Source organism: Apodemus sylvaticus, chromosome 1 (assembly GCF_947179515.1).
Source record: "Apodemus sylvaticus chromosome 1, mApoSyl1.1, whole genome shotgun sequence".
Taxonomy (NCBI): domain Eukaryota; kingdom Metazoa; phylum Chordata; class Mammalia; order Rodentia; family Muridae; genus Apodemus; species Apodemus sylvaticus.
Window position 1 is genome coordinate 107,084,114 of NC_067472.1, and position 26,143 is coordinate 107,110,256.

At 54.9% G+C, this 26,143-nt stretch overlaps 1 protein-coding gene across 3 annotated transcripts; it reads right to left on the minus strand.

Annotated features, from left to right (window-relative positions):
• Positions 1 to 745: 745 nt before the first annotated feature.
• Positions 746 to 18,573, minus strand: Wnt11 (Wnt family member 11). Of its 3 annotated transcripts, none has more exons than XM_052158193.1 (7): positions 18,492 to 18,573; positions 17,648 to 17,792; positions 14,680 to 14,865; positions 7,631 to 7,866; positions 6,776 to 7,053; positions 3,999 to 4,291; positions 746 to 1,389 (listed from the first exon to the last, which is right to left on the minus strand). In XM_052158193.1, the coding sequence occupies exons 3-7, from the start codon at positions 14,760 to 14,762 to the stop codon at positions 1,215 to 1,217; spliced, it is 1,065 nt and encodes a 354-aa protein (XP_052014153.1). In that variant the 5' UTR covers positions 14,763 to 14,865; positions 17,648 to 17,792; positions 18,492 to 18,573; the 3' UTR covers positions 746 to 1,214. The 3 variants fall into 3 exon arrangements, with proteins under 3 accessions (XP_052014153.1, XP_052014145.1, XP_052014164.1); XM_052158185.1 differs by having other exon boundaries at positions 17,648 to 17,857; positions 18,492 to 18,554; XM_052158204.1 differs by lacking the exons at positions 14,680 to 14,865; positions 17,648 to 17,792; positions 18,492 to 18,573 and having other exon boundaries at positions 6,940 to 7,053; positions 7,631 to 7,729.
• Positions 18,574 to 26,143: the final 7,570 nt, after the last annotated feature.

The window sequence follows — 26,143 nt, forward strand, 5'->3', positions numbered from 1 at the left end:
TGCAGCCTGGCCTCCCCCAGAACCCTAGGTCCTAACAGCTGCTCGTTTCCACATGGGGGTTCACCCTGCACCTCAGTCTAGACCCCTGTCCAAATCAGGTCCCCACCATCTCCCCAATGATCCCCCCTGCGGATAGACTTCCCTCCTCCCCCACCCCCTCCAAACCCAAACAGTTCTTCCTCTTAGCACAGCAGCAGCCACAAGCCCCGTTCAGGCATGAACTGTGAGCCTGGACCTTTCTCAGCTTCCAGGCTTAGTCAATGCCAGCCCAGCCTCACGGACAGGCAATAGCATGGGCCAGCCCAGCACCCAGGGTCCCACCAGCAACCCACCAGGGCCGCCTCCCTATGATTTCAGCTTTCTTGCAGCGAGCTTAATGGGTCTGAAACCGTGGCCACTGGCTGTGCTGTAAGAATGTCCTGAGGAATAAAGACACTGCCAGCCGGGGTTCTGTTTCAAGACGTCTGTCCTCACCCTTGACCAACAGATCACATACAGGGAAACAGGCCAGGACCAGGTCCGAGGACCGGGTGGGGCTGGGACATCAATGGGAGGCCGCCTTGCCTGGAAACTGGAGAGTCCTCCTGCCAGCCCAGGATCTGCTGGGGTCACTTGAGGAGGGCAGAGACTTGGGGGCAGGTTGGGGCTTGCTCATTATTTATTTCACACACTTGTTTAAAATATATAATCATTATGTATATTTATATATATATATATATATATAATATATAAAGAGGACTTGAAGTGAGCCACCCCAAAGAAAAAGCTATATTTTATAAATATTTCTATAGCTCCCACATCCCAAGGGAGAGGGGAAGAAAAATAAAAATTTACAGCCCAAGTTAGTGGTTCCATGTGGTGGGCACAGGGTCCCAAAGAACATTCCAGAAAGCTGGTCTTCCTGGCCTTGAAAGGTCAAATGCACAGTCTTACCCATCCCTGCCCTGACTTCTTGGAGCAGCCTGGAAGGCAACATGTGGGCACTCAGGCTCCAGGCTGCCAGGTTATTTTTAATCCTATCAGTTTCCTTTGATGCCCCGGCTCTCCCAGGGCGACCAGGCCTCCTGTTGTGGTGTCTTCCAAGAGGAGTCACAGCACAAGCCGCCTCCCACGCCTGGCATCTGGCATCTGCAGGGAAGTCCACCGGGATCTCCAGACCCTTGAGTGGGTCCTCCGAGGAGCAGCACCCCTGCCCAGGGGTGGGACATACGGTCTCACTTGCAGACATAGCGCTCCACAGTGCGCTCACACCTGCGGCAGGTGACATAGCAGCACCAGTGGTACTTGCAGTGGCATCGCTCCACCACTCTGTCCGTGTAGGGGTTGTAACCACGCCCGCAGCACATGAGGTCGCAGCTGTCACTGCCATTGGAGGTCTTGTTGCACTGCCTGGAGGCGGGAACAAGAGGTCAGTGGGTGTCCATCACCTCCAGCACCTGTGCTCCCTGCCAAGTAGCCTGCACCCTCGCCTGGTTGCTGGCTCTGAGAAGGGGGAGCAATCGCTGGGGAAACTGAGGCTTTCTGCTTTCCTGCTCTCTAACTTTCCTATGTTAACTCTTGAACCTAGTGTCTGTCTGTCTCTGTCTGCCTCTGTCTCTGTCTGTCTGTCTGTCTGTCTGCCTGTCTGTCTGTCTCTCTCTCTCTCTCTCTCTCTCTGTTTGTTTTGTTTCGAGACAGGGTTTCTCTGTATAGCCCTGACTGTCCAGGAACTCACTCTGTAGACCAGGCTGGCCTCCAACTCAGAAATCCACCTGCCTCTGCCTCCCACGTGGTGACTGCCCAGCTACCTATTTTACCTCTAAAGTTGTCTGATTTCCTTTTTCCTTTTTTTTTTCCTACTTCTAAATCCCAGAAGAACCTCAACTCTGTTTACTGTATGTAGTATATGTATATTACCTGTACACGTGCACAAATGTGGGCATACATTTATTTGGAGGTCGAGGTCCACATTGAATGTCTTCTTTAGGGGAGAGGGGTGAGCGGTCTTGGTGCCAATGTTGAGAAAAAGCTTTTGCTCAACACTGAATCCAGTGAGAGCAGCTGCTGCCCTGCACTGCGTGTTCCACTGGGGCTCTGTCTCTGTCTCTGTATCTATGCATCTATCTATGTATCTACATACCTGCCTATCTACCTATATATGTACGATGTATGTATGTATGTATGCATGCATGTATCTGTCTATTCATCCATCCATCCATCCATCCATCCACCCATTGAGAGTCTAAACCCAGAGCTCAGGGATCCACTTGACAAGAATGGACAGTGAATTTCGGGGAACCCTCCTATCCCTGCCTCCACCTCACCCTTTGAGTTGCAGGCTCCTACCATCATGTGGGTGGTAGGGGTCTGAACTCAGATCCTCAGGCCTACGAGGAACTTTACCATAGAGTCCTCCGCCTTCACAGTTCAGCATTTATGATGCTGCTGTGGAGATGAGTGTCATCTTCACAATTCAAACTCCCAGGATACATTCTGGAACACTAAAACCAGCCCAGGAGGCAAGACGGGCCTGGGCGCTTGGCCCGCTGAGCGCTGGCCTGAAGGTGGCGAAGCCTGCTCATCCCCCAGAGGTGCTGCTGTCCCTTTCTGTTTGTGAAGCGGACAGTGCAGAGCAGCAGTGGCTCTCACTGGAATCAGTGCCATGCAAAAGTTCTCTTCCTCAACTCTGCCTCCAAGCTCACCCCCTCCCCTAAGCTATGGCAGAGGCTAAGGAGCTGGGAAGGTCTCCATGAAAGCCGGGATCTCCCTGCTGCCATGTCCCTGCCTAGTAAAGACTATTCAGGCGGACTGTCCTCCAGCAGGGCCAGCGCTGAAGAAGGGCTGTGTCTGTGGGATTCGGTTGGGGGCTGAGGAACTGGGCAGGAAACCGACCCACAGCCTGTGGGCAGAGTTTTCCACCCATGCAGGGCTCATTCCACAGCCCTCTGGGGCCCTGTGCCCAGCCCCTCTGTGAAATCGAATCATCTCCCCTTCTCAGCGCTCACTCACCCTGCTGCTTCAAACCAGACTCCCGTTCCTTCCTGTCTCCTTTGCCTGACCCATTCCATCTCCACTCTGCCGACCCCCTCAATCTGGCCTCCAGATGGGAGCCTGGGCCTCTTCCTCACAGAGCCCTGGCCTGTGGGGACGGAGCCCCAAACCATCCCTCCCCTCTCACAGGCAGGACCGTGGGCTGCGGAGGAAGCAGATGCTGGCCGGGCACCAACTATGTGCCAGACACGTTCCCAGACACCCGCTCTCCGCTCCGTATTTCCCTAACCTTGTGCACACCAGCTTTGTGGAATGCTATTAGGGGCTCCTTAATAAAAGATTTCCCTGGCTGTGTACCTCTGGGAAACTCTGTTTAATCAAATCCTTAGCCGAGGCTCCCTCAGGCTGTGGGGATGACCAGAGAGCTTCCCAGGTGCATCTGATCACAGACCTGTCTTCCCTGGTTTTCCATGAACCATCTTTGTAAATGCACACCTGGCATTTACATCAGCATGGGCTCCTTTCTTGTCTTCCCTGTCTCCCTATCCATAGCCAAGGCTGGGGCAGCTCTGAAGACCCAGGCCCAAAGCAGCTAGCCTCCAGGTGGACATGGGAGAATCTAGAGCCTGAGGGAGGGCTGGCACTTATGGGGGACAAAGGAGTGTCCTCTCCACAAAAGCTCATTTGCTATGTTTCAGGTGCTTCCTGTGCCACCTTAGATTTGATGCCGTCTCCACTTCTTGTGCCTGTTAGTTCCTCCTTTGTCCGGTGAGGGCGAGCATTTATCCTTCACCTGTTCATGGGACATTTCCTGAGCTCCTGTTCCATGCTAGGCAACCCTTTATGTTCCCTGTGGTCCTGTAGTGCTATTGTTACTTCCTATCTAGGGAGAAGGCGGAGCCATCAGCCTCTATTAGTCTCCCTGGAGCCTCTGCCCTCCACTAGGCGAGGACTCCACCCTCCAAATGCCCACTGAGTCACCACTGTGCCTGGCTCAGGGCTGAGTGTGATATTTGTGTGGCACTCACCTGTCTTGGGTCCCGTGGGACCCCACCTTCTCATTCTTCATGCAGAAGTCAGGGGAGCTCTGTAGGTACACTAGTTCTGAGTCCTTCACAGGCCGGATATCCAGGTCCTTGGGCACTAAGTGCTTGCGGGTGCCCATAGGCCGGTGTACCACCTTCGTGGCTGACAGGTAGCGGGTCTTGAGGTCAGCAGCCACATCCCGGAGCTCTTGCAGCCCCTTCCAACAGGTGCGGATGGAGCAGGAGCCAGACACCCCATGGCACTTACACTTCGTTTCCAGGGAGGCGCGTAGAGCCTGCGGACAGTCAGGGTGTTGGCGAGGTGGCCAGAACCCCTCCCTGGCCTGTCAGCACCCTGACCCCCTACTCCAAGCCTGGGTGTTGTTAGGGATTCACGCCCCCCTGGACTCTCAAGGGATGGAGCATTTGGCTCTAAAGCTAGGAGTTGGGGACCATGCTCCCACTCCAGAGCAGCTAAGAGGGGCAGACAGGAAGAAAGTGGTCTTTGTGGCAGGTGGGGGGTAATAGATGCCACCTCTCTGATTCCCACTCTGGTCACGTGCTCTAACGCAGTCACCATAGCCCATCCAGGAGACTCACTCCCCTATCCTAAACAGGAAGGCTCAAAGAGGTGACAGTAAGTTTGCAGTTAGAAAATCGTGGGGCTGGGATTTGAACCTGCGTCTGACAGTGATTCCAAAGCTGTGATTTTTCTATTGTTCTGTGCCTTCTCCCTCCCACACAACCAGGACTCAGAGAGGCCAGAAGAGCAGCAAGAAAACAACAGCAAGAAGGAAGGCAGCCGGGGCGGGGTGGGGAAAACAGAAGGGGACAGTGTGAGTGTGTGGTGGCATCTCCTTCAGGACCCACCCATAGACTGCCAGGTGGTCCTCTGTCACCACTCAGGACCTCTACTCTAATGTACAAAGCTGGCGTGCTGCTGCTACCTGGTGGAATGCTGAAAGGGTTAAATGGGCCGGACCAAAGGGGTGTGTGAGTTACAGCAGTTTAAGTCAATATTGGCTCTGAGCACGCAGTTTAAATCAGAGCTGTGGGGGAAACTGGAATCCTTTGGGCTAGGCCCTCAGGTAGGATCCAGCCCTGGTCTGAGATCTGACCCTTCCCCATAGGCCTCAGTTTCCTGTTGGTGTCTGAAAGGCAGAGGACCCTTCCATTCAGTGGCTCTTCAAACCCTCTTCTATTCACAGGACGCTTCCCCCTCCCTTGTCCTGCAAGAGTCACGGGTCACCTGGACTCACACTCTGCATCACCTGGTTAGAGAAACTGAGGCCAGTGGTTACCATGGGTCTGCCCCAATCCCTCTGTCAGTGAGTTGGCAGGGAGCTAGACAAAACGTCAGGGATCCTCCCTATTATTGCAACAGGAAGAAGCACACTAGGTATAAAGCCTAGAACTTGCTGGAAACCTAGGAGGGAGAGGAAAGAGCCACACAGGGCCCAAGGAATCCGGAACAGGGCCCTGAGGCTCAGTTCCGTGAGTCAGGTGGGGGAAGGGATGGATACTCCTGGGCAGGCACTACACTGTCTAGTCCTGGGGTCATTTAATCCTCACACAGCCCCAGACTACTGGGGACCAGCACTGGCCTTCTGCACGTGGCCCCAAGAGCAGGCCTGAGAGACAGAAGCCAAGGGTCCTCTTGCACAGCACAGGAGTTCTGAGGAAGTGCATCCTGGCTGGAGGCTGGAGTCACCATAGACAGCAGAGGGGCGGGGTAAGGAGAGCTCTCTGGGTTCCTACAGTCGGGCAAGTGCCAGAACTGGGAGGCAGGAGCCCCAAGTCCCTGGCCAGGCTCTGAAACAGATGCACAGTGCAACTGGCCTCAGTTTCCCCAGACTGTCCAAGGATGGCCCGGACATTCAGGTGTCCTGATACGCCAGGCCACAGTGACAGGTGACGAGGCGTGGGTTCCACACACTCAGCTTCCTCGGGTCACGTGTTCCTGGCTGAGCCACCCTGGCCAAATTGTGTGAGAGATGCCTTCTGCACAGGACACTCATACTGGGGCCCGTTTCCTTCTCAGTGGGAAGGGGACAATAGAACCTTCTGGGAGTTCTGGGATCCCAGGAGGGAAAGAGTCAGCCCATGGTCACATCATGGGTTGGTGTGAAGTTAGTTTTCATTTTTGAAAAAAAAAATGAAGAAGGGGCTGGATCATTCAACAAGTAAAGGTTTCTGCCCAGCCTGACAATCTGAGCTGGATCCCTAGAACCCAGTAGGAGATCCAACCCAAGCCTCCATCACAAGTTGTACTCTTACCTAACACACACACACACACACACACACACACACACACACAAGTTCAATTTGGCACATTCACTCTCTCACTCACCCAGCCTTCTGCGCAGTAACGGGGAGACACTGATGGTGCATGATGGGAGCTGTGCTCGCAGGGCAGTGTGGAATCCCTTTCCCATTACAAAGGCATGATTTGGTATAAAGCCTGTGGCCCAGCCCCCTCCCTGTCCTGAAGGAAGGCTGAGGAGCTTGCAGAAGCACCCACCCTGTCACCCCTTTGTAGCTGGGAAGGAAGCTCAGGGCCAGAGGCAAGGGCAGAACTCAGCGTTCGAGTTCCCTGCTCCCTCTCCTTGGAGCACCTCAATCTTGGAGACTCCCTAAAGGAGAAGGGGCCCAAGCTCTAGGGAGGGAGGAGCAGCAGGGTCCCAGTCCATCCCCTCTCCCACCCCCTCATGGGGCCCACTACGGCCCTTCTCCAGCCAGTGGCCCAGGGGCACCCTCGGGGGCGGGTGGGGGGTGGTTACCTGTCTCCCCACTTCACTGTTGTGTAGACGCATCAGTTTATTGGCTTGGGATCCTGTTTTTTTCACCTTCATAGGAGCATCGGAAAACTTGGCCCCCATGAGGAGCCCGTAGCTGAGGTTGTCTGCACATCCTCCCCAGCGGTTCCCGGGCCCGGGTGGCTCACCTGGGACAGGGCCGCAGGAGCAGCCGGGCAGGTCGCCAGAGGTGCAGGCCCGGGCGATGGTGTGACTGATGGTGGCAGCTGACAGGGCATACACGAAGGCTGACTCCCGAGTACCTGTGGGAGAGGTGTGCATCAGCAGACTGCTATCTCTGAGAGCCAGCAAGATGCCCGTGTCCGGCATTATCCACTCAGGTCCCGGCACCCTCCTCCGGAAGAGAAGCCCGCTTCAAAGCTCTCTGCTACCCCTGACTGCTTAGTACTTGGAAACAGTTCCTGCCAACCAGGGTTGCCTAGGTTCAGCTGCCTGCCCAGGCGTGGGCTATCCAGCAGTCTCGTTATATTGATGTGGCTTTCAGTGCAGCAGGCAGCCACTTCGGGACCTTCTACGGACACACAACCCTCCTTCATCAGTGTATTATAGCACATGTGTATTCTGAAGTGTTATTCGGGCCACTGTATGTGCTGATATATTCATTCTCAAATGTTTATTCATTCTTCAATTCGTGCCTGAAACCCATATCTAAGATTGACTCATCCGCTCAAGCGTCCACACAGCCACGGCTTATCCATCTGTGTAACCATCCATCTACTCATTCATCCGTCCACCCGTGAATCCACCCACCTATCCAAACACACAGAGCTTCCGCCTGGATCCTCCCACCACAGCGGTGCGGCGCCCCGAAGCCCATACCTCTCTCTAGGTCAAGCAGGTAGTTGGGGGCGAGCTCGATGGAGGAGCAGTTCCAGCGCATGTCAGCGAAGGCCCGGCGGCAGGCCTTCATGGCATCCCGTGCGGCGTGCACGATGGTGCGCATGAGCTCCAGGTTGCTGCGGCAGAGCTGCACCTGCGCAGACACCAGGCCCTCCAGCTGTTTACAGTGTTGCGTCTGATTCAGTGCCAGGGCCGCCGGAGTCTTGGACAGTGCCCTGCATACCCCGAAAACCACCAAGGAGAGAGAAAGACAGGGTGTGAGAGGAGTCTGCTCTGCAGGCCGGCCCTCCCCTCCACAGACTCCGAGTCACTTTTGCAAGGAGCCAGGAGACCAGGACGCAAAGCATCATGTCAGAGGGCAAAGGTTTGCCTGTCCTAGCCCACCCACCACCTGCGGCCTGGCACGTGACATTGTCCCTCTCTGGGTCTTATGCCCTAATTCAAACACGAAATCACATCTCTTATCCTGACTGAATTGTATAAATGTCTGAGGAATGACCACATCTGCAATCTGCAAGGCACTTCCAGCGGCTGCCTGGGCCCTCCTGGTCATGAACCACTCCTTTTGCATCCGTTCGTGCAGCACTGGTAGCTGTGTGCCAGACCCCAGGCAACCGCTGAGTCTCATGATAACCACACATGCTATTAATTAAGTCCTTTTGCTAGTGCACACTGTGAATTAAGAGATTTACACCATCACTGCATTTACTTCTACACCCATTTATCACCATTGTACAGTCCACTCCTGTGCAAAGGATTGCTATTCAGCAACGCAAGGACACTCAATTTTAGGGTGATCCAGAATTTAGAAAATTCAATCTCGAATCTGGAACTTCAACAATCTCTGGACTTACATGTCACATGTCCCTGGTTGGGACCTGGTGACACTGGGACTTCCCTTCTACCATGCCTTTGCCCACAGTTGTCCTGATGCCAGGAAGGTCTTTTCCTTCTTGTTCCGGACTGAATAAAAGAACTTCTACTCAATGAAGAAAATGGCCTCCTTTGGCTACAAACATGGCATGGACACTTTCCCCCAGGGGCCCCCGACCTAAGGGCTACACAAGTCCAGCAGCAGTTAGACAGGAAGACCCCAGAGGCTCCAGCTGCATGGCTGTCCTAGGGAAAGACACAAGCTTGAGGCACTGACTGCTGTGTAACTTAAGCAACTCGCCTAACCTCTCTGGGCCTCGTGGCCCTCATCTGCTTCAATTATCATTTCTACCTCAAAAGACAATGATTATGGTTCATTCCAAGTACCTGGGAGGTAGAGGCAGGTGGATCTCTAAGTTTGAAGTCAACTTGATCTACAGAGACAGGCTACACCCTGTCTAGAACTACCTCTCCCCCCCCCCAAAAGAAGGCAATGGAGAGGCATAAGTAAGATAATGTATTCATGTCAGGCATGGTGACACATGCCCGTGGTCCCGGAATTGGGTGCCTCAGCTCATTGCCAAGGGAATCTTAAATCCAGAGTAGTGAAGAGGCCTGATTTCCTCTGTGTGCGATGTGTGCGGAGCGTACAGCTCTTCCCTTTTTGAACAACTACAAAATGCTGGTGAAGGACACACACACACACACACACACACACAGCCCAATACAGAACCTAATATAGACCCAGGAGACAAGCCCCTGGGGGCAGAAGGCTTAGCCTGCCCTGTGGGGTTAGGTTGCCTTAACTAGCCAGAGGTCAAAGGTGAGTGTGCTAAGCCAAGCTCCCTCCGGCGGCCCTGGCCCATAGAGAAGGTACATGCAGGGCGTGTCTCTCAGATAGCCCCCTGGTCTAAGCAGAGCCCTGTGGGCTCAGATCCCAGAGGCAAATGGCCCCGTGTGGCTCCTCCTCTCAGCACACCTGGACCCTCCCACAGCCCAGGAGTCCAGCTTTCCCAACATGGTCTGCCAGGCTCGTCTGCCTTCCCTGCGTATGAGCAACCACTTCATTCTTCCTGGCTGCCTGCTGTTTCTTCCCTTCCCTCCAGGCTATTTGCTATGGTTAAAGAGGAAAGTTTACAAGGGCCAGAGGCACACAGCCCATGCAAGCACCAAGGCTGGCTTCTTGGCTTAACCCTGGGTGCCCGCTCACCAAAATGTAGGTGTTAGCCAAGAAGTGGAGTGCTGATGGCGTCCTTCTTCCTAGGGTTCACTGGTGGGGGAATCTGAGGGACTCTGCTTCCCTAAGCCCCTGCCTACTTTCCTCTGAAGTCCGCAGGCTAAAGGGATTCTATCTAGGAGGGGACCTCCCACAGGGCTATCTCGGCAGGATACCCGAAGCTCTTCCCAGGCACCTGGAAGTAAGGCAGGCAGAGTGCAGACCCCTGTCCTGGACAGAGGGACAGGGACATCGAGGGGCAGCTGGCACAGCAGTAGACCTACCTCCCCACCCCCACACACTGTGAGGTTTTCCCAGGCATCCGCTCATTAGCGGTAATGACCTGGGTAAGTGAACCCCCTTGGGGAGGCAATCAGGACTAAGGCAGAGGCGGGGGAGCCACCGTGGACAGCTCGCAAGCTGGCCCGCTCCAGAATACCCCTAATTGGAAACATTTCAGTTTATCTAGGAGTGGGTTTGGGGGGGGGGAGGATGCAGGAGAGGACAGGAGGGAACCGAGCTCACTGGGGAGTCTATGCTGTGGGTGGAGAGAGACTTCCCTCATTCAGGACTTGGGGCTCTGGTTCAAGCTCAGGCTTGATCACACGTTCACCGTGTGACCTGGACAAGGCCTCTCCGGTGCCCAGCCTCAGTCTCCCAGTGTATAGTATGCAATGCTCATAGTTCTGTGGGAGCATTTTTTTCAGTGACACAGCTGGGAAGTCACCTTCCAACGCCCTCACTAAGCCATAGACTTCCATCTCCTACCCGCTGTCTCCGGGATCCCTCCCTGAGCTGCCACTGCTTCCCCTTCCTCACGCCGTGGCGTTTCTTCCCTGGCTAGTCAATCATGAGGGGTCTTTCTGGGTTACCAGTAGCTTTGTGTTCGGACAGTTCTGTGGTACCTGACTCAGGTAAGGCCACCTTCCAGAAAGGCCTTCTTATGGCCCTGCCCCTTACTGCCTTGGGTGACCTGGTCCAAAGTCTCTGGTCATTTGGTGAAGTCTGGTTCTCACAATGCTAAGTGAAACCAAACTATTTGTCTAGGTTTTTCTTGGGCAAAGCTGGACTCCAAAGACCACAGAAGCACACCCAGGGTTGGCCTGGCTGTGGATTGAATCTGACATCAAAAACACTTGTAAAATTAGGTGACCATGGTCATGGGTATGGCCTGTCTCAGGATCCTCAAAGTTAGCCAAGGAGGGTGGCCCTTTGTTTATGTTTCTGGGGACCCTGCTGACCCCAGGAAGGTGGGAGAAACTATCCACTAAAACTATTTAACCCACCTACCCACCAGGCTTTGGGGTGTCCTGGACCACATCACAGACTGTTACCCATGAAGCAGGAAAGATGGAACCTGTCTAGGCCACCCAGGCAAGGTCAGACCGTCTTTGTACGTCTAGCTGAAGTACAGGGATGGCCTTGGGGAGCTTTCTTCTGAATGACAAGTTGGAATTCCTCAGGGACGTCCTAGATCTAAAAACCAGGGCTCTTCAGGTTACCAGGCCAGGTGGAGGATGAAGCCACCAGTCCCAAGGAGAAGAACCAGGGAGCAGGGGCCCCAGAATCTCCCCAGGAACTTGTCTTAGGATCTTAGAATCACAATAAAAAAGGCCAGCCCCTTCCCTGCACTGCACAGAAGGGACAACTGCACCGGATGAAGGTCGGCAGCCTTGGAGCTGTAGATCCAATCCTGCCTAGCAGGCACTGCCTAGACCTCAGAGGTCCCGACCTGGACCCATAGTCACAGGATCACCCTTAAAAAGAGCCCTAACTGGTTGCCTTGGTCAGACACTTGCTAGCCAAAGAGTGGAAAGATCCCATGTACTATCAACCCCATTGCGGGGAGAGCAGAACTTGCCCACTTCTGTGTGCAGCCTATTAGAGGCAGAGCCCAGCTCGACACTAGACCTTCCAGACCCAGACCAGGACTTCTTCCAGCCTGTGTCAGAGCTGAGGAGCTGAGGTACAGAGAGGCCGAAGCCTTGCCCAAGGTCTGCCTGACAGAAAGTGACCGCTTCTGCTAAACACGGATTCCTAGGCTGGTGATCTTTCTGCCCCCCTTCAGAGCAGCCGTATTCCTGCTGGAGCCTCTTATGGCTCTTCCGACAGAGGCCCCGCCCTTGCTGAGTGGCAGGCCCAGTGCTGCCAGCTGCTGAGAGGACAGCCTTAGAGGGCCGGGGTCTTTCCTCCCCAACCCCTCCACCAGGGGGAGCAAGAGGTTCACATCTGCCCCTGCTCCCCTCCCCCTCACACACACACACTTGACCCATCGTGGCTTCCCCCCACCTGGGGCTTTGGAGGCAGTGCTCAAGGTTCTCAGTGTATCACTAGGCAGTCAGGTTCCCCAAATCCCTGATCCCACCTGTTTAGCTTGTCTGTCCCAGAAGCCCACCAGGTGGGCACCTCAGGCCACTAAGTCACATCTGGTTTCGGTTCTTGTGTCAAATGTCCCTTTCATCTCTGGGTCACTTTCCAAGTCCGAGCACATGGTCCCAGGACTGCCCCAGGACAGCTGGCCCTAAGCAGTCCCCACCCCCACTGCACAACTGTCCTGGGACCTGGGACGTCCTTCTAACAACGGCCCAACCCAAAAGACCTGCTCTGCTCCTCATGGCTACGAAACTCTGCTAAAGATCCTCCAGGGGGTTTCTGTTCTCTGCTGTGCAGAGGGACTCGGGGGAGCAAACCACAGCATGGAGATGGAAAAGAAGCTGTATGCATGTGGAAAATAGCACCCGCCCCCCCCAGCACCCGGCCCCCGGCCCCCCAGCACCCAGCACCCAGCAAGACTGCTTCTATGTGCACACGTGCCTATGCTCACCCCCACTCTTGCCCATGGGCAGGGGACTGAACCCAGGGCCTCACACACAGTGGACTGTATTCCCAACTCTTATCATTATTTTTAAATTTTAAGACAGAGTCTCACTAAGTGCCTCTAGCTGGCTTGGAATGCATCTGTACGTTGGCTACGCACTGAACTTGCAATCCTCCTGCCTCAGCCTCTTCAGCAGCCAAGATAACCAGGCTCTGCCGCCAAGCCTGGCCATACTATTCTCCCAGGGCCTCTACTCTCCAGCTGCGGTAATAGCTCAACCATTATCAAGGGCTAGCCTCTTAAGCCCTCTGCCCAGGTTCATCTGATCTCAGAACCAGCATGTGACTGTGTGGGATTTGCTCACCCCCTCTATGTCTTAACTTCCTTATTGTGAAGCAATGAAAAGCCAGTCTGTCACCTATCACTCAGAGTATTAACAAATCAGATAGAGGCCCGCTGCTCTCAGGGCTGTAACAGGACACCCTGTGGCCCCTGCTCCCTGCAGAGGCCAGGGGATGCTCCTGCCCCCATACTTCTGTTTCTGTTCTTCCTCCTGCTTGGGACACCTGCTTCACATTCCTTCTCTGCCCATCGAGTCCTCCCTGGGGGATGTCTTGAGTGTGGACACTGAGCTGTGCCCATTTGTGTCATGGCTGAGGCGTGGTGGAGCGAAGCTGGGTGTTGCTCTCAGCTGGCCACCTACCCCGCCCCATCCCCAGCAAGGGCCAGCTTGGGGCTGTGGGAGTCACATGCACCCTAGAACCTCAGGATTCCCTTGGTAGGGCAGGTGAAGAGAGATGGGAGTTGTCGTGTTCCCAGGACTCTGTGAACAAAACAAGTCACTCAAGCCTGGTGCTAGGCCATGAAGACTCCTGTCTGTACCTCTTGGCAAACCCCTTCCTTCTCTTCACACCTCACCCTCTGGTCTGTACAGCAGTGGTGGTGGCTGAAGGGACACCTCTCCCTGACTCGCCCTTTGTGATAAGCAAGAGCGCCTAACAGCAGCAGGAGGAGGTAGCAGCAGCCTGGCCCAGGACACCCCTTTCTTGTAAACCAGAAGAACACGAAGAAGATGGGATTTCCCTTCTGAATTATTTAATCAAGAATGCAGCACCAGAAAGGGCTGGACCAGTGACCTCCAGACTATTTTCCAGAGGATCCGTGTCTTACTGTAATCCCCCCTCCCAAGCTAATCCATGGACCAACCCTCTTCAGTGCCCATAATCTCTTTATCCCTTGTTTGATCTGCAGGGCCCCTAACCATGACCCATGACCTGTTCTTGACTCTCCCACCCAGGCACTGGACTCTGAGAGTGTCCTCCATGCCTCCTACCTGTCCTGCAATCTCCCTAGAAAATTCTCTGTAACCCGTGTGGGTGACCCAATTTGGCTGCCCTCCTCCTCAGGGGCTGGGAGACTCCATTCTTACAGCTCCTGGAAAGTTATTTACAGCAGGGGCTTATCTCTCCCAGCCCAGGGGCAGTTCCTTCAGGAAGGGGCTGCCTTTCCCCATATCCCACTCCTTTCACACCGCCAACATCAGTCACCACAGGAGGAATTAGCACTGCATGAGGAAACCAGGAAAATTGCTCCCAGCGACCATTTATCCTTCCAGGACACCCCTTAGCTTCTGGCGTTCAGAAGCTCTTCAGGGAGTCTCCAATCAGATCCCAATGAGCAGGTACTAACTATCCTTCTGACAGACCGAATACTCGGAGGCCCCAGAAGATAGTGTTACAGTGACACTTCCCCCAAGGTCCCCAGGTGGAAGGGGTCAAAACTCTCTGCAGACCTCCTGGAGGCTGACAGGCCTTGATCCCGAGCTGCCCCACTGTGCCCTGCACTTAGCAGACCCTCTACAGTTTGTGCCTCTTGGGGAGGATGTTTCCCTAGTCCCTTACTGGCCTTTGAGCAACCCTGTCCTGGACGAGAAAATTTAATCACCCACTTCGTAAGCCCCCGGAGGGTAAGAACAGCATATCACAGAAGAAGTCGCCAAGCTAAGAAAGGCTCGCCCACGACGGCCAAGCCAGTTTAGCCTCGCAGAGTTTGGTGCGCTCACCCAACCTCTCCGGCTTCTTGCCCCATGGCCCATTGGAGTGAAAACGGAGTCCGACTTACAGCCACTTGATGCCATAGCACACGCCGGTGTGGAGCGCCAGGGCGAAGAGCAGAGTCTCGCAGACCTGCGGCCGCGCCCTCATCGTCGCGCGCGCCCGGCGCTCCCGGGGGTCGCACCCTGCAGGAGCCGCGCCGCCGAACTCCGCCGCCTGCAGGCCACCGCTGCCGGTCCTGCGCGCACGCCGCCTGCAATCACGGAGAACAGGGCGGCGGGTTAAGGCGGCGTGCAGGCTGGGAGGCGTTTTATTCAAATTACAAAGGAGGGGTCGAGCCCGGGAGGCCGAGCGAGGAAGACGTCTGCTCTCTCCCCGAACCGCCTGAGACCCGCCGGCGTCAGGCTCGGATTAGGTGAGACCCGAGCGCGGCCGAGGGCGTGTCGCGCAGGGCAGATCAGGGCTGAGCCTCCCAGGAAGGACAGGGTGAAGGATTTCAGAAGTTCTTGGGGGAGAACCCGCAGAGAGCCTGGAAAGAACCGCAAGGCGGAGACCCCACCACCACCACCAGCACAAGAAAAACTGATGTAGCAACCGCTAGGAGAGGAACTCGAGTGAGACAACTGACCCGGGAAATGATTTAGGCTCCTATTCTAATCCACAATGTCGATTGTTAGTTATTACAGCTTTAATGAGTCTACAGTTCATCCCTTTGCGAATGGGGTGATCTGAGCAGAATTCCCCCCTGGAGAACAGTCTCCAAGTGTGGCCATCCCTGCTCCGCTCAGTCCTGTGATGGGTACTGTCACCCCATCCATCTCAGATGAGGAAACCGAGGCCCAGAGATGTGGAAATATCTGTTCAGTTAGTGAGCACCGGTCTGATGCTGGCCTGTTGTGGAGCTGTCTTGTCTACCTGTGCCGGGTGCGCTAAGGGCAGGGAGAAAACAGAAGACGGTGCCTCCTCTGGGCACCGACTTTTCAGTATGGGAAGGGGAAACTGCCAAAATAGGGTGGTGGTGGATGCTCTTTACACACTGAGGGATCTGCAGAGCCCCAAGAGCTACTTCAGACTTCCCACGTCAGTGCCTCGGTCTGGACTAGGCAGCGCCAGAGCTCGGTAGCCGCTCCAGACCCGCAAGAGGTTGGTTCTCCCGCCGCCAGGCGGCGACCTAGGGCCGCAGAGGAGCCGCCACCCCGCCCGCTTGCAGCCCGCGGAGCGGCTTTCTGAGGCTCACTCCCTCTCATCATTCTCACCTCATTAACTCCCTTCCAGGCTTCTCCCAAATTTACCAACACCTGGCATTCGCTCCGAGTCATACACAGCCCCTCTCCCCTCTCCCCTCTGGAGCAGCAAGGACAAAGGGATTCCTTCCAAAAGGGTCTACAGAGTCTGAAGGAGGAGGTGCCAGACTTTGGGGGGAGTACGGGGTGGGGGGGCTGGGAATCCTCTGGAACAGGGAAGAGCGGTTCTCATCTGGCTCTGTGACTTTGGACAATTCCTCAACCACCCCAGCCTTAGTTTTTCCTTTTATTAAAAAACAAAGAACTGGACTCCAGCTTTCTGATCTTCATCCGATCTTCTCTCTGTAACCTCTATTATGCATACCTGTGTAGCCTGTGCACACAGAATGTGTGTTTCAAATGTACAGGCTTGAACACACAACACACACACACACACACACACACACACACACGGCTTTGAAACTTCATAGTTTTCTGGGGCCTTCTGGCAGAAACCAGAGGAATCCAAGTAGAAAACCTTGAATTGCACCCCTCCGTTCTCCCCAGAGTCCCCCAAGTCTGAAATACTTGGCACACACCCAAGTCCAAGCTGGGGTCTCAACGGGATTTTTGGTGCAGTCCGAATCTTCCTTTCACCTCTTCTGTATCCAAATCTTTCCCCCCCAATGGAAGCTTACACACTTCCCAAAAACCAGAAAAATATCTGTAGGATCAGATCGCGGAGGGGGGGGGTGTCTTAAAACACCAGTCATTGTCTCTTTGATCCCTCCTAAAGATCCCCGAAGACGCCCAGAATTTCTAAGTGGGAAAGGAAAGGGCAAGTCGCAAAAGGAATCTCAGGGCTTACTGTGGGGTATCAGTGTCCGGCTCCCAGGGAGAGGAGGGGTGGGCCAAGTCGCAGAGCAGTCGGGGACCCAGGCCTCCAGCTACTCCCTGCTCTTCCCAGCAACTCCAGGGCCCTAGATTTCTCCTTCTGTCACCCCGGCGCGTTGCTGAAAAGGCCCCTTGGCCTCTGGATACTGATATTATTCTTGTCCTACCTAAGAAAGTCCAGGACAGCCTTGCGAGCCGCTGGGTCACCCTCACCTTGTGCCCTGAGGGTCAGAGCGGGTTCGCCGCTGGAAGTCCCCGGTCCGCCAGGGGGCGCTAAGTCTGGATTCAAAGAAAGATCTGCCCCCGGCCTCACACAGTGGGACTTCGGGCTCTACTGTTCCCGTCTTGGATGAAACACAGAATGACTTCCCTCTTGGACTTGGTTATCCCAAAAGACTTGTTTTCGTTAGCCCTGAACTAACTACGCAACCTCTTGCTTCAGACTTGGGCGCCCAGCCTGCAATGGGGACAGTCTCATAGTGAGCCCGCGGAAAAAAAGCAGTACTTACAGACTGAGAAAGAGAGAGCAAATCTTTCTTCTTCTCCTTGGACAGTAAGTCTAAGCTACTCAGCTTGCAGCAGTCGGAAGAATGAGTCTCCCAGAGCTGTGCACACGTTGGACACTCCGGGCACTGTGGCCCAGCTCCGGGCCGCCAACAGGTGATCTTAAAAGGCTTGGAGCCGCGGAGAGCTTTAGAAACCTCACTAAGATAGCCTTCCCGCTCAGTCTACCCGGCAACGACCAGCCGAGCCTCTCCCAACCCCGCTGTGCTATGCTGGCCCCAGATTAGGGGCTGCGCACCGGGACAATGTCTGCACCAGTATAAAGACCAAGTGGGCTGTTCCAAGAGCCTGGCCGCACAGCGCTCAAAATGAAAAGGGTGCGACAGGGACTCCGAGCGACAGCTTCAAGGTTACCTGCGAGGTTGCGTGAGTCCTGGCTTTAAGCTCAGCGGAGAATCTGTCAGGATCTTCTATGTTGCTCCAGGTCACCGCGGAGACGCGGTGTTTGAAAAGTGGATAGGGACAGTGCGGAACTCCTGCCACTCGCTGGAGCTGGATCCTGCGTTCCCAAAGGGACACGGAGGCACTTCAGTACCTCGGGTGGAAGGTACCGGGCTGGTGGAACTAAGCCAGATGTTCGGAGCGGCTCCAGATGTGTCGCAGGGAGGGGAGCAGAACTCTCCTCCCCAGCCCCAGCCCCCAACCTGGAGCTGAGGTCGGTAAACAAGCTCGCCCCCCTTCCCAGCTGCCTCTGAGAGCCCTTCTCACCTCCCGGGGGCTCCCCACCTCCTGCTCTGGCAGGGGCTGCGGACTTCTCGGCCTTTTGTCTCCCTCTCTCGCCTCTTCACACACACCCTCTGTCGCGGGATCCAAATCCCCCCACCCCCGGGATGGCTCGGGCGTGACCTCATCAACCCGCAGACTGCGAGGGAGGGGACGGAGTCCTGGGATGGGGGACAGGACGGAAGAGCTGGGGGAGAACTGAAGGAACCATACACCCACCCCATCTTTCACTCCCCCCACCCCAGTCCCCTAGTCCCAGGGTCGTCCAGGCAGTTGCGCTCCGCCAAGGGGAGTTACTCGGAATGCTGCTCTCCTCTCTCGGAGGAGAGAGATGAGGAAAAGAGAGCGGCGAAGGCCACTTTGGTTTGTTCCGCCAGGAGTGGGTGCCCTATTAATAAGGAGGTCTCTTGGACTCAGTCGCCTTCCTCCCTACCCAGTGGATCCCTGATTGACATTTGCCACGGCCACTGCTCACCTTTGGGAAGCTCTCCCCGCGCACCCGGCGCGCCCCTGCAGCCTCGGCAGCCCCCAGGAGTTGCGAGCGCGGTCCCCCGTCGGCGGGAGCGGCGAGGATCGCTTGCTTCTTCCAGATCGGGCTCAGCAGGGAGCCGGGGATCCTGGCAACCCAGGCGCAGACGCCGCGGCTGTCGGTCGTGCTCCGCTCTCTGACCTGCGCCCGCGGATCTCCGGAGCTCTCTTCTCGCCCGGCACGATCTGCGGCGCCGGCCGGCCCGAGTGCTTTATAAGGCGCGGGCCGCAGCTTTGATCCGCCCACGTCAGCGCGCCGAATCCCCACCCGGTGGCCTCCGCGGGGCGGGGGCGGGGTCCCCATGACGCCTCGGACCCGCGGCGCCCGCCCGGCGCTCCGGGACACTTTGCACCCTGTTGTCGTACGGAAGGGAATTTGCTCGCCACGGCTAGTGTTGAAAGCATGCCTGTTTTGTGCCAGCTGCGCGCCGGGCGCAGGGAAGGCCCACCTCCGAAGCTAGTAATAACCAGCAAAGAGCCCGGACCAGCCAAAGGGTCTGACCTGAATCAAAGTGCGGAGGGCAGCGTTACTAAATGCGTTTGCCGCTTAAGTGTTTCAGGAGATTGGGGGGGGGGTCCTGAGCCCCGCGCTCCTGCTGTGGTCCTAGAAGGTTCACTGGGTCATCTTTCTAGGCATCTCAAAACCCCGCGCTCACCTCTAAGAGCCTCTGCTATAAGAAAGTGCATCATAAAATCATAAAGTGGCTCCAAGTTGGCTGTGTCTTTTTGGCTTGGCTTCAGGGGACTCTAGTGGGCAAACCCAGCGGGCCATAGGGGCTCGCTCTGTTCCCAACAGAGGACCAGGTTTCAGAAGCTAACTGGTGCTGGAGAGAACTTCCCCTGAGTGTAGTCCGGTCTAGGAGTTGATCCTGCTCCCACCCCACACCCCTTCAATTGTTCTAGACCAGAGGCCAGCTTTATTTTCCTTGGTTTCTATCTATCCACCAGCTGCCTTCTGGCCACCATCCTTGAGCACCGGGCTGGGACGTATCATCACAATGGTTATGAACACACCATCAGGGGATATCTGTATACATCACATGCCCATATACCCAGTAGCACATAAGTGTGCAGTAGTCATATACATGTATGTCATTAGGTTGCTACTCAACACACAGACTGCCCAAAAACAGTTTATTCACAAACATACAACTTTCCACACACAGCGTGTAGCACCAAACACAGATATACTACATACACAAACAAGAATAGCCTCTGAACACAAGCATACAACACTTGGCCATCATCATTGGCCAGCCCAGGGTACTAAGTCAGTCCCATTATATAAACTATAGGATGGCAGTGGGAACTTTATGTGGGGCATTCAGGGGCCCCGGGAAGGGTAAGACTTTCCCTCAGAAGGCTGAAGGTGAAGATGGCCAAGGGGTGACTTCCCCTTAGCTCCTGTGCCACCAGAGACACCACAGTCAGAGCTGTTCCAGGTAGGCTGGCTCTGTCTGCTCAGAGAAGCAAGTTAACAGCCCTTAAACATTTCACGAACAGCACTTCTGCCTGATAGCTTCCGCCTCCAGATGCATGGAAATGGCGAGCAATTAGGAATCACCGTATAGACCTCGGACTCCCCTCCAGTGCCGCAGCTGACACCCATGACCCTGGCTCCTGGGCATCACCGGAAGTAGAGGCTAGAGTGGGCTCCAGTGAGTGAGCACAGGCTCCAGAAATGCAGTGTGAACGACAAAGTCCATTTGGGATTCCAATAGATTCTTCCTGATTCACTTTTTAGCTGTGTCATCTTGAGTGAGTTGCTTAAATTCTCCTGTTCTTAGTTTTCTTACCCATAAAATAGGAATAACACAGCCCCACAAGATCATCGATATTCTCCATGGTCGGGATTAATGTCCCAGACTTTGGAACCAAGGCTCCAAAGGAAGTTGCTGAAAAGAAGTGAGCTTTCCCCAGAGCCAGGCCTGCCCTGCTCAGAGCCCCTCTGGCACTGGCTGCAGAAATCATGTGGGAGGAGGAGACTCAGTGCCCTTGACTTCTGGGGACTGATGGAGGCCCGGAGCCAGTGCTAGGTCTCCTGTAGCCTGGCTGTGGCCCCTCCTGACTGTTCGCCTCTTCCCTGTGTGTGGTGGGTGGAGAACAAGGCACAGCTCAGGCAGAGCACCTCAACCTAAGTGGGATGGAGCGGTGCTAAGGGAGAGATGCCAAAACCATGGATTGAGAAGGGGGAAGGGGAAATGGCTGGAGGGATGGCTCAGTGGTTATGAGCACTGCCTGCTCTTCCGAAGGTCCTGAGTTCAAATCCCAGCAATTGCATGGAGGCTTACAACCATCTCGCATAACAAGATCTGACTCCCTCTTCTGGAGTGTCTGAAGACAACTACAGTGTACTTACATATAACAATAAATAAAAATCTGAGAGAGAGAGAGAGAGAGAGAGAACCAGAGGGGATCTGGACCAAGACTGCACTCCCTGCAGCCCAGTCTCCCTTTTTCCTATGAATAGTTAACTTTTCTCTGTCTGGAAGGCCTGTGCTGGACACCTAGGTCCTGAGCCCTAATTCAATGGGGACAGACTCCAAGCAAGGCAGGGCAGGACAGGGTGTCACACTCTTGCTGCTCCTGGAGCTTATGCTGCCCTTCTCTGTCACCGGGGTGATATTTGTTATCTGATCAGTCAAATCCGCCTTGCAGAAAGCTTGCTGCTGTTCACAGCACTGCAGCCCCACCCTGCGTGTGCCTTGCTCGGAGACACACCAGCTGTAGCTCAGTCTGTCATGCTGACCGCACCCCCTCCCCCCACTGAACCCTCCTCTATTCACTTCCGCTAAAGTCTCGGAGATGGTGGGGCTGGATGGCTGTTTCCAGGGCCACAGATGGGACAGGAGAGCTGGTTACCTGCTGAGCTCAGCACTGGTTTGCTGTTTGCTCTCTAAGCCTCATCCACAAGGAGGGTGAGCTACATAACCTCCAAGGCCTCTCTGCCTTAGAACCCAACTCTGGTCCTATAACAAAGGAAGAGCCGGGGATGGGAGGGAGGGAAGAAAAGAAGAAATGGAGGCCTGGGGAAGGCAAGGGAAGGACACAGCTATCCTTCCTCTCCCCATTCCCAGGGACTCCTGATCTCAGGCCTGGGTGAACCTGGCAGAAACCGTCACTGACTTTTCCCAAAGGGACACGGACGTGTGCTTTGATAACGGCCTGTCCAGGGGTCAAAGGATCATATGTCTGAGCAGAGGGGTTCGGCCTAGCATGCCCAGAGGCCAAACCTTCTAGGCAAAGGAGAGGCACTCTAAGTAGCCACGTGTGTCGGTGTCACCCCCTAAGCCTGGGGCTCAGCTGATGTCCTCTGCTTACCCACTGTGGGACTCTGAAGAAGTACTTCAGCCACCAAGATCTCATCTTTGCTTTCATCATTTGCACAATAGGAGGAGAAACTGCAATCAGCTCCTTCTTAAGGCTTCTGGAAGATAATCAAATAGGAAGTGTGCGTGTGTTCCTATGTGTGTGTGTGACCCACTGCACACACATCCCAGACCTGTCCGGTGTCCTTGTCTCAGAAGTAGTCGTTGCTCTGCAGGTGAGCCCACCGAGCCCCAGGCCTGCAGAGAGGTTGTGCAAGAGACCTGCAAACCTGGTTCTGCCCACTGCCTGGGAGGGGCCTGTCCTCCTCCTCTTCAGGGCCACAGGGGAGGTGTTATTATTTCTATAGCACCCCGGGATAGGGTGGGGAGCGGTTGCTTTCCTGGGTGCACACAACAAAACACTGCCCGTCATGTCTGCTGAGGCGTCTCTTCTGAAAGGCCACTTTCAATTCTCATTGTTGAATGGTCACGGTGGCTGCTCAGGAGACAATGTTTGTGCTTCTCAGGCCTCTGTCAGCTCCAGGAGAGAAACTGGACCACAACTGGTTCACCTGCAGAGAAACTCTGGGCAGGAGACTTGAGCAGCAGAGACCTGGAGAAAGAGCTGTACCACCATTCTCTGAAGCCACCCAGTCTTGCCCCTGCTCTTGTTCCTCCTTTGGGAATTGGTTGTGACAGCCCCAGGTATAAATTCCAGTCAGAGACCTTTCCCCTCTAGTCTACGTGTCAGTCCCGGAGGAGGGGCTGGCCGACTGCTTGGGTCACGTGTCTTCTGCGTGACAGTTGGTGAGAAGATGCTGGGAAGGACAAGGAACTCCTGTCACCCGAAGAGGACCAGCAAACAGGGAGCCACCAGGCGTGTGTCTGGGTACAGTTTCTTCTGCTACTGAGCCTCTACTTCCATACTTTGAGTAAAAGCCAGTGTCTCAGTCTGGGCCTAGCCCAAGGATACAGAGTGGAGGCTTGAGGGCAGAGGGCTAAGGACTGAAGCCTGTGAAATCATAAGCTGAAATAAATCTCCATCCCACGACATTGTCTTTCTCAGTGATCTCCCGCAGGCATGAGAAAGCCGACTAGTGCACCTCGCCACAAGCCTGCCCGTCCACCCTTGATATTGTTCGTCCAGTGTGATGAAGAAAAGCCGGACCTCAAGCCCTGTGTTATAGAAGCGACAGAAGCTCCCCTCACAGCTCCCAGGGGCGGTGTGGGATGGGGCTCAGGCTCTGAGCTACCTGAAAAAACAGGCTCAGGGTGAAAAGACAGGGCGAGGGTAGTCCGGGGTAAGAGAACTTTCTGCTCACGGATAAGGAGCAGAGATCCCCCGGCACCCATGTGAAAAGCAAGGCGGTGTGCTTCTCTGACTCAGCTGTCAGAGACTGAGACAGGAGGATCACTGAAGTGGGCTGGCTGCCAACATGGGTCCAAATGAGAGACCCGCTTACAAGGGAACAAGGCAGAAAGTGACAGGTAGTGGCCTCTATGTGCACATGCTGTATGTACATCACACACACACACACACACACACACACACCAGTGAACAAGCTAAAATATGTGATTATTATGTGACATAAACAATTTCCCAGTCTCAGCCTCTCAAGAGTAGGCCACTCCCATAGCCCTAAGGTGGCCAGTGATCTGAGGGGCACATGTGGGATGAGTGGTGCCTTGGTCTCAGGTCCTGCTGCATCCCTTGTGGGACATCAGAAACAGACAAAGACTGCTGCACCATAGTGCCACAAGGGAGAGTCCCCAGCCTCAGCCAGCCCTGCTTACAAATCCCAGGGGCACAGTTCCCCTGCCTTCTGCCCTCTAAGACAGTCACTACTATTATGGGATGGCTCTGTCTCCAAGAATACCCTCATCCCAACTGGGTGGTGGTGGCGCACACCTTTAATCCCAGCACTTGGGAGGCAGAGGCAGGTGGATTTCTGAGTTTGAGGCCAGCCTGGTCTCTAGAGTGAGTTCCAGGACAGCCAGGGGCTACACAGAGAAACCCTGTCTCAAAAAACCAAAAAAAGAATATCTTCATTCCTCTAGAGTCTAAAGCAAAGACCCACGACTCTTGAAGACCCTGGCTCTCTTCCCAGGACCCCCCTTTTCTAGACGATGCTGGGGGCATCACAGGGGTCTCTACCTTTGCAAAGTAGCCCAATTTCACGCATAGAAAGTATTTACAAGGCCATATGCTTCAGTTTCCATACAGGAAGTATGTCCACTCAGGACTAAGTCAGTCCAGCTCTGCCGGCCGTGATTTGAACTTCAGCCGCCATGCCAACTGTCTCTATATGGATCCCCCTCGTGCCCGAGTCTTGGCTCTCACCTGGAAAACAGGAGTAAATTTTACCACCTAGGGTTGCAGTGGGGCGGAGAGGAGATGATGGATGTGAAGGCTGGGCCGTAACAGCTCCCTGATAAAGGCTAGTTCCTCTTCTGCCAGGTACATAAACCATTCCAGATGGGAAGCTTGCCGGCTCTTGTGTAGGTGGGAGAGGAACTGTCTGTCAGCAGGCTGGTGGGGGAGGGGCACCTAGCAGGGAGCAGGAGGAGCACAGACAAGTTGGGGAAATGTGGTATCAGGGAAGGGCAAATCCACAGCTCCAAGCTGCCAGTCTGAGGAAGAGTGGGAGGCCTTACGCCAGGCTCAGGGTCTGCTCCAGGAACAGGAGACGCACTGGTCTCCAGACAGAGGGGCAAGGTCAGGTAGAGCGTGCCCCTGGTCTGGGGCAGGCAGGAGTCTTGTACCTGGGGAGGGTGTGGGACATCTGGGATAGATGGGCACATTTGTGGGAAGCCGGCCTTCTAGCCTAGACCCTCTCTACTCTGCATCTTTAGACTAGAAAGAAACTGGGAAGCCAAATGCACAGGCAGAGAGCAGGGTAGACCAGAGAGTAGGCTAACCTTACCTACATGGTGGGGAACCAGAGGCTCCTCTCAGGTCTCATATATCCATTCTCTCAGCTACCTTGGTCTTGGCATTGAGTCCACAGTTTCTAAGCTCTGCCACAGTTACAGGTGCCGGTGAGCCTTGAGGCTGCTCTGAGAGGGATGAAGGCTGGGTAGACATGATTAGCCCTATTCTTACAATGGGGAGACATAGGCCCAGACAGGGGAAGCAACTTGACCAAGACTCACTTCAGACGTGTGGCCTAGTTGGGCTGGAGTCTAGGCCTCCTGATTCGTACTCCTCCTACCATAGTCTCCATCCCTAGGACTGAGGGATGGGTAAGACATTCGCACAGGGTCTGAGCAAACAGTCAATGGAGCCAGAGAGAGGCTGACAGCCATCAACAGACAGCACTTAACCCAGACTGACAATTTAATTGTGCAAATGTGGATGAGGTACAGTTGTATGCAAAGAAATCCAGACGGTCTGGGCCTCTGGGGAGCCTCCTCCAGCACCCCAGTTGCTGGGGAAACAGGAGGAGGTGGGGTGATGTCACCAGATGCAGCTGAGGTGTGGGGGCTGGGCCGCCCATCTACTTCTTCAGGGCTGTGGGCCTAGCTAGCCTCGGGCGCTTGCCCTCAAGTATAATTCCTTTCCTCAGGAGTCATGGAGACCCAGTGGGTCATAGTGACTTGATTAAAGTCACACAGGCAACCAGAGCCCCAGGGAGCCTGGTCCAGGTAAGGCTGTTTGTCCAGCCAGCTACAGGAACATTGAGACCATGACTAGGCCACTCACCTATAAGGACCCATGCCCAGCCCGTAGCCTTACAACAAAAAAGAACAGATGTCTAATGGTGGTGAGGGCATCTTAGTGCTTCTGCAAAATAGAGACTACATGGGGTGGGTTCACGACACTGTCAAATTCACAGGAGCCTTAAATGAGCATGAGCCCTGGGCTGCTGTTCACCGGCTCCCACAGTCTGAGGGGACACTGAGCTCAGAAAGGGCAGATTGTCAGAACAAAGTCACCCTGTAGTTGGAGAGGCACTGGGCTCTCAGCAGCCGATTCCATTCTTGGCACCCATGGAGAAGAAACCTGAGCTCAGCACGGGTAGTTCCGCTCACTGCGCTCACTGGGAAGCTCCCATTGACGCCTCTTTCCCAGAATCCTCAGTTTCTCACCTGTGGCAGAACACGAACCCACTCCCAGCACCAGTGGCAATGGTGCTTGGCCCTGCCCTCGCCTGCAGCAGACTGAGGTTAAAGCTGGCACTCTAGCTCTTTGTCTCCAATGTTTTCAACTCAATGAAAATTAATTGTGCAGCCCAGGAAGCTGAGACTCGCGATCCACTGCTTACTTGCACCCAGTCAGGAAGCAGACAAA

Excerpts from the sequence above, each read along its gene's own strand:
- Wnt11 (XM_052158193.1), bottom strand. The coding sequence starts at position 14,762 with ATGAGGGCGCGGCCGCAGGTCTGCGAGACTCTGCTCTTCGCCCTGGCG. Across the intron at positions 7,054-7,630 it reads CCTGCTTGACCTAGAGAGAG|GTACTCGGGAGTCAGCCTTC; the intron begins GTATGGGCTTCG and ends CCTCTCCCACAG. Across the intron at positions 1,390-3,998 it reads TCCCACGGGACCCAAGACAG|GCAGTGCAACAAGACCTCCA; the intron begins GTGAGTGCCACA and ends TCCCGCCTCCAG.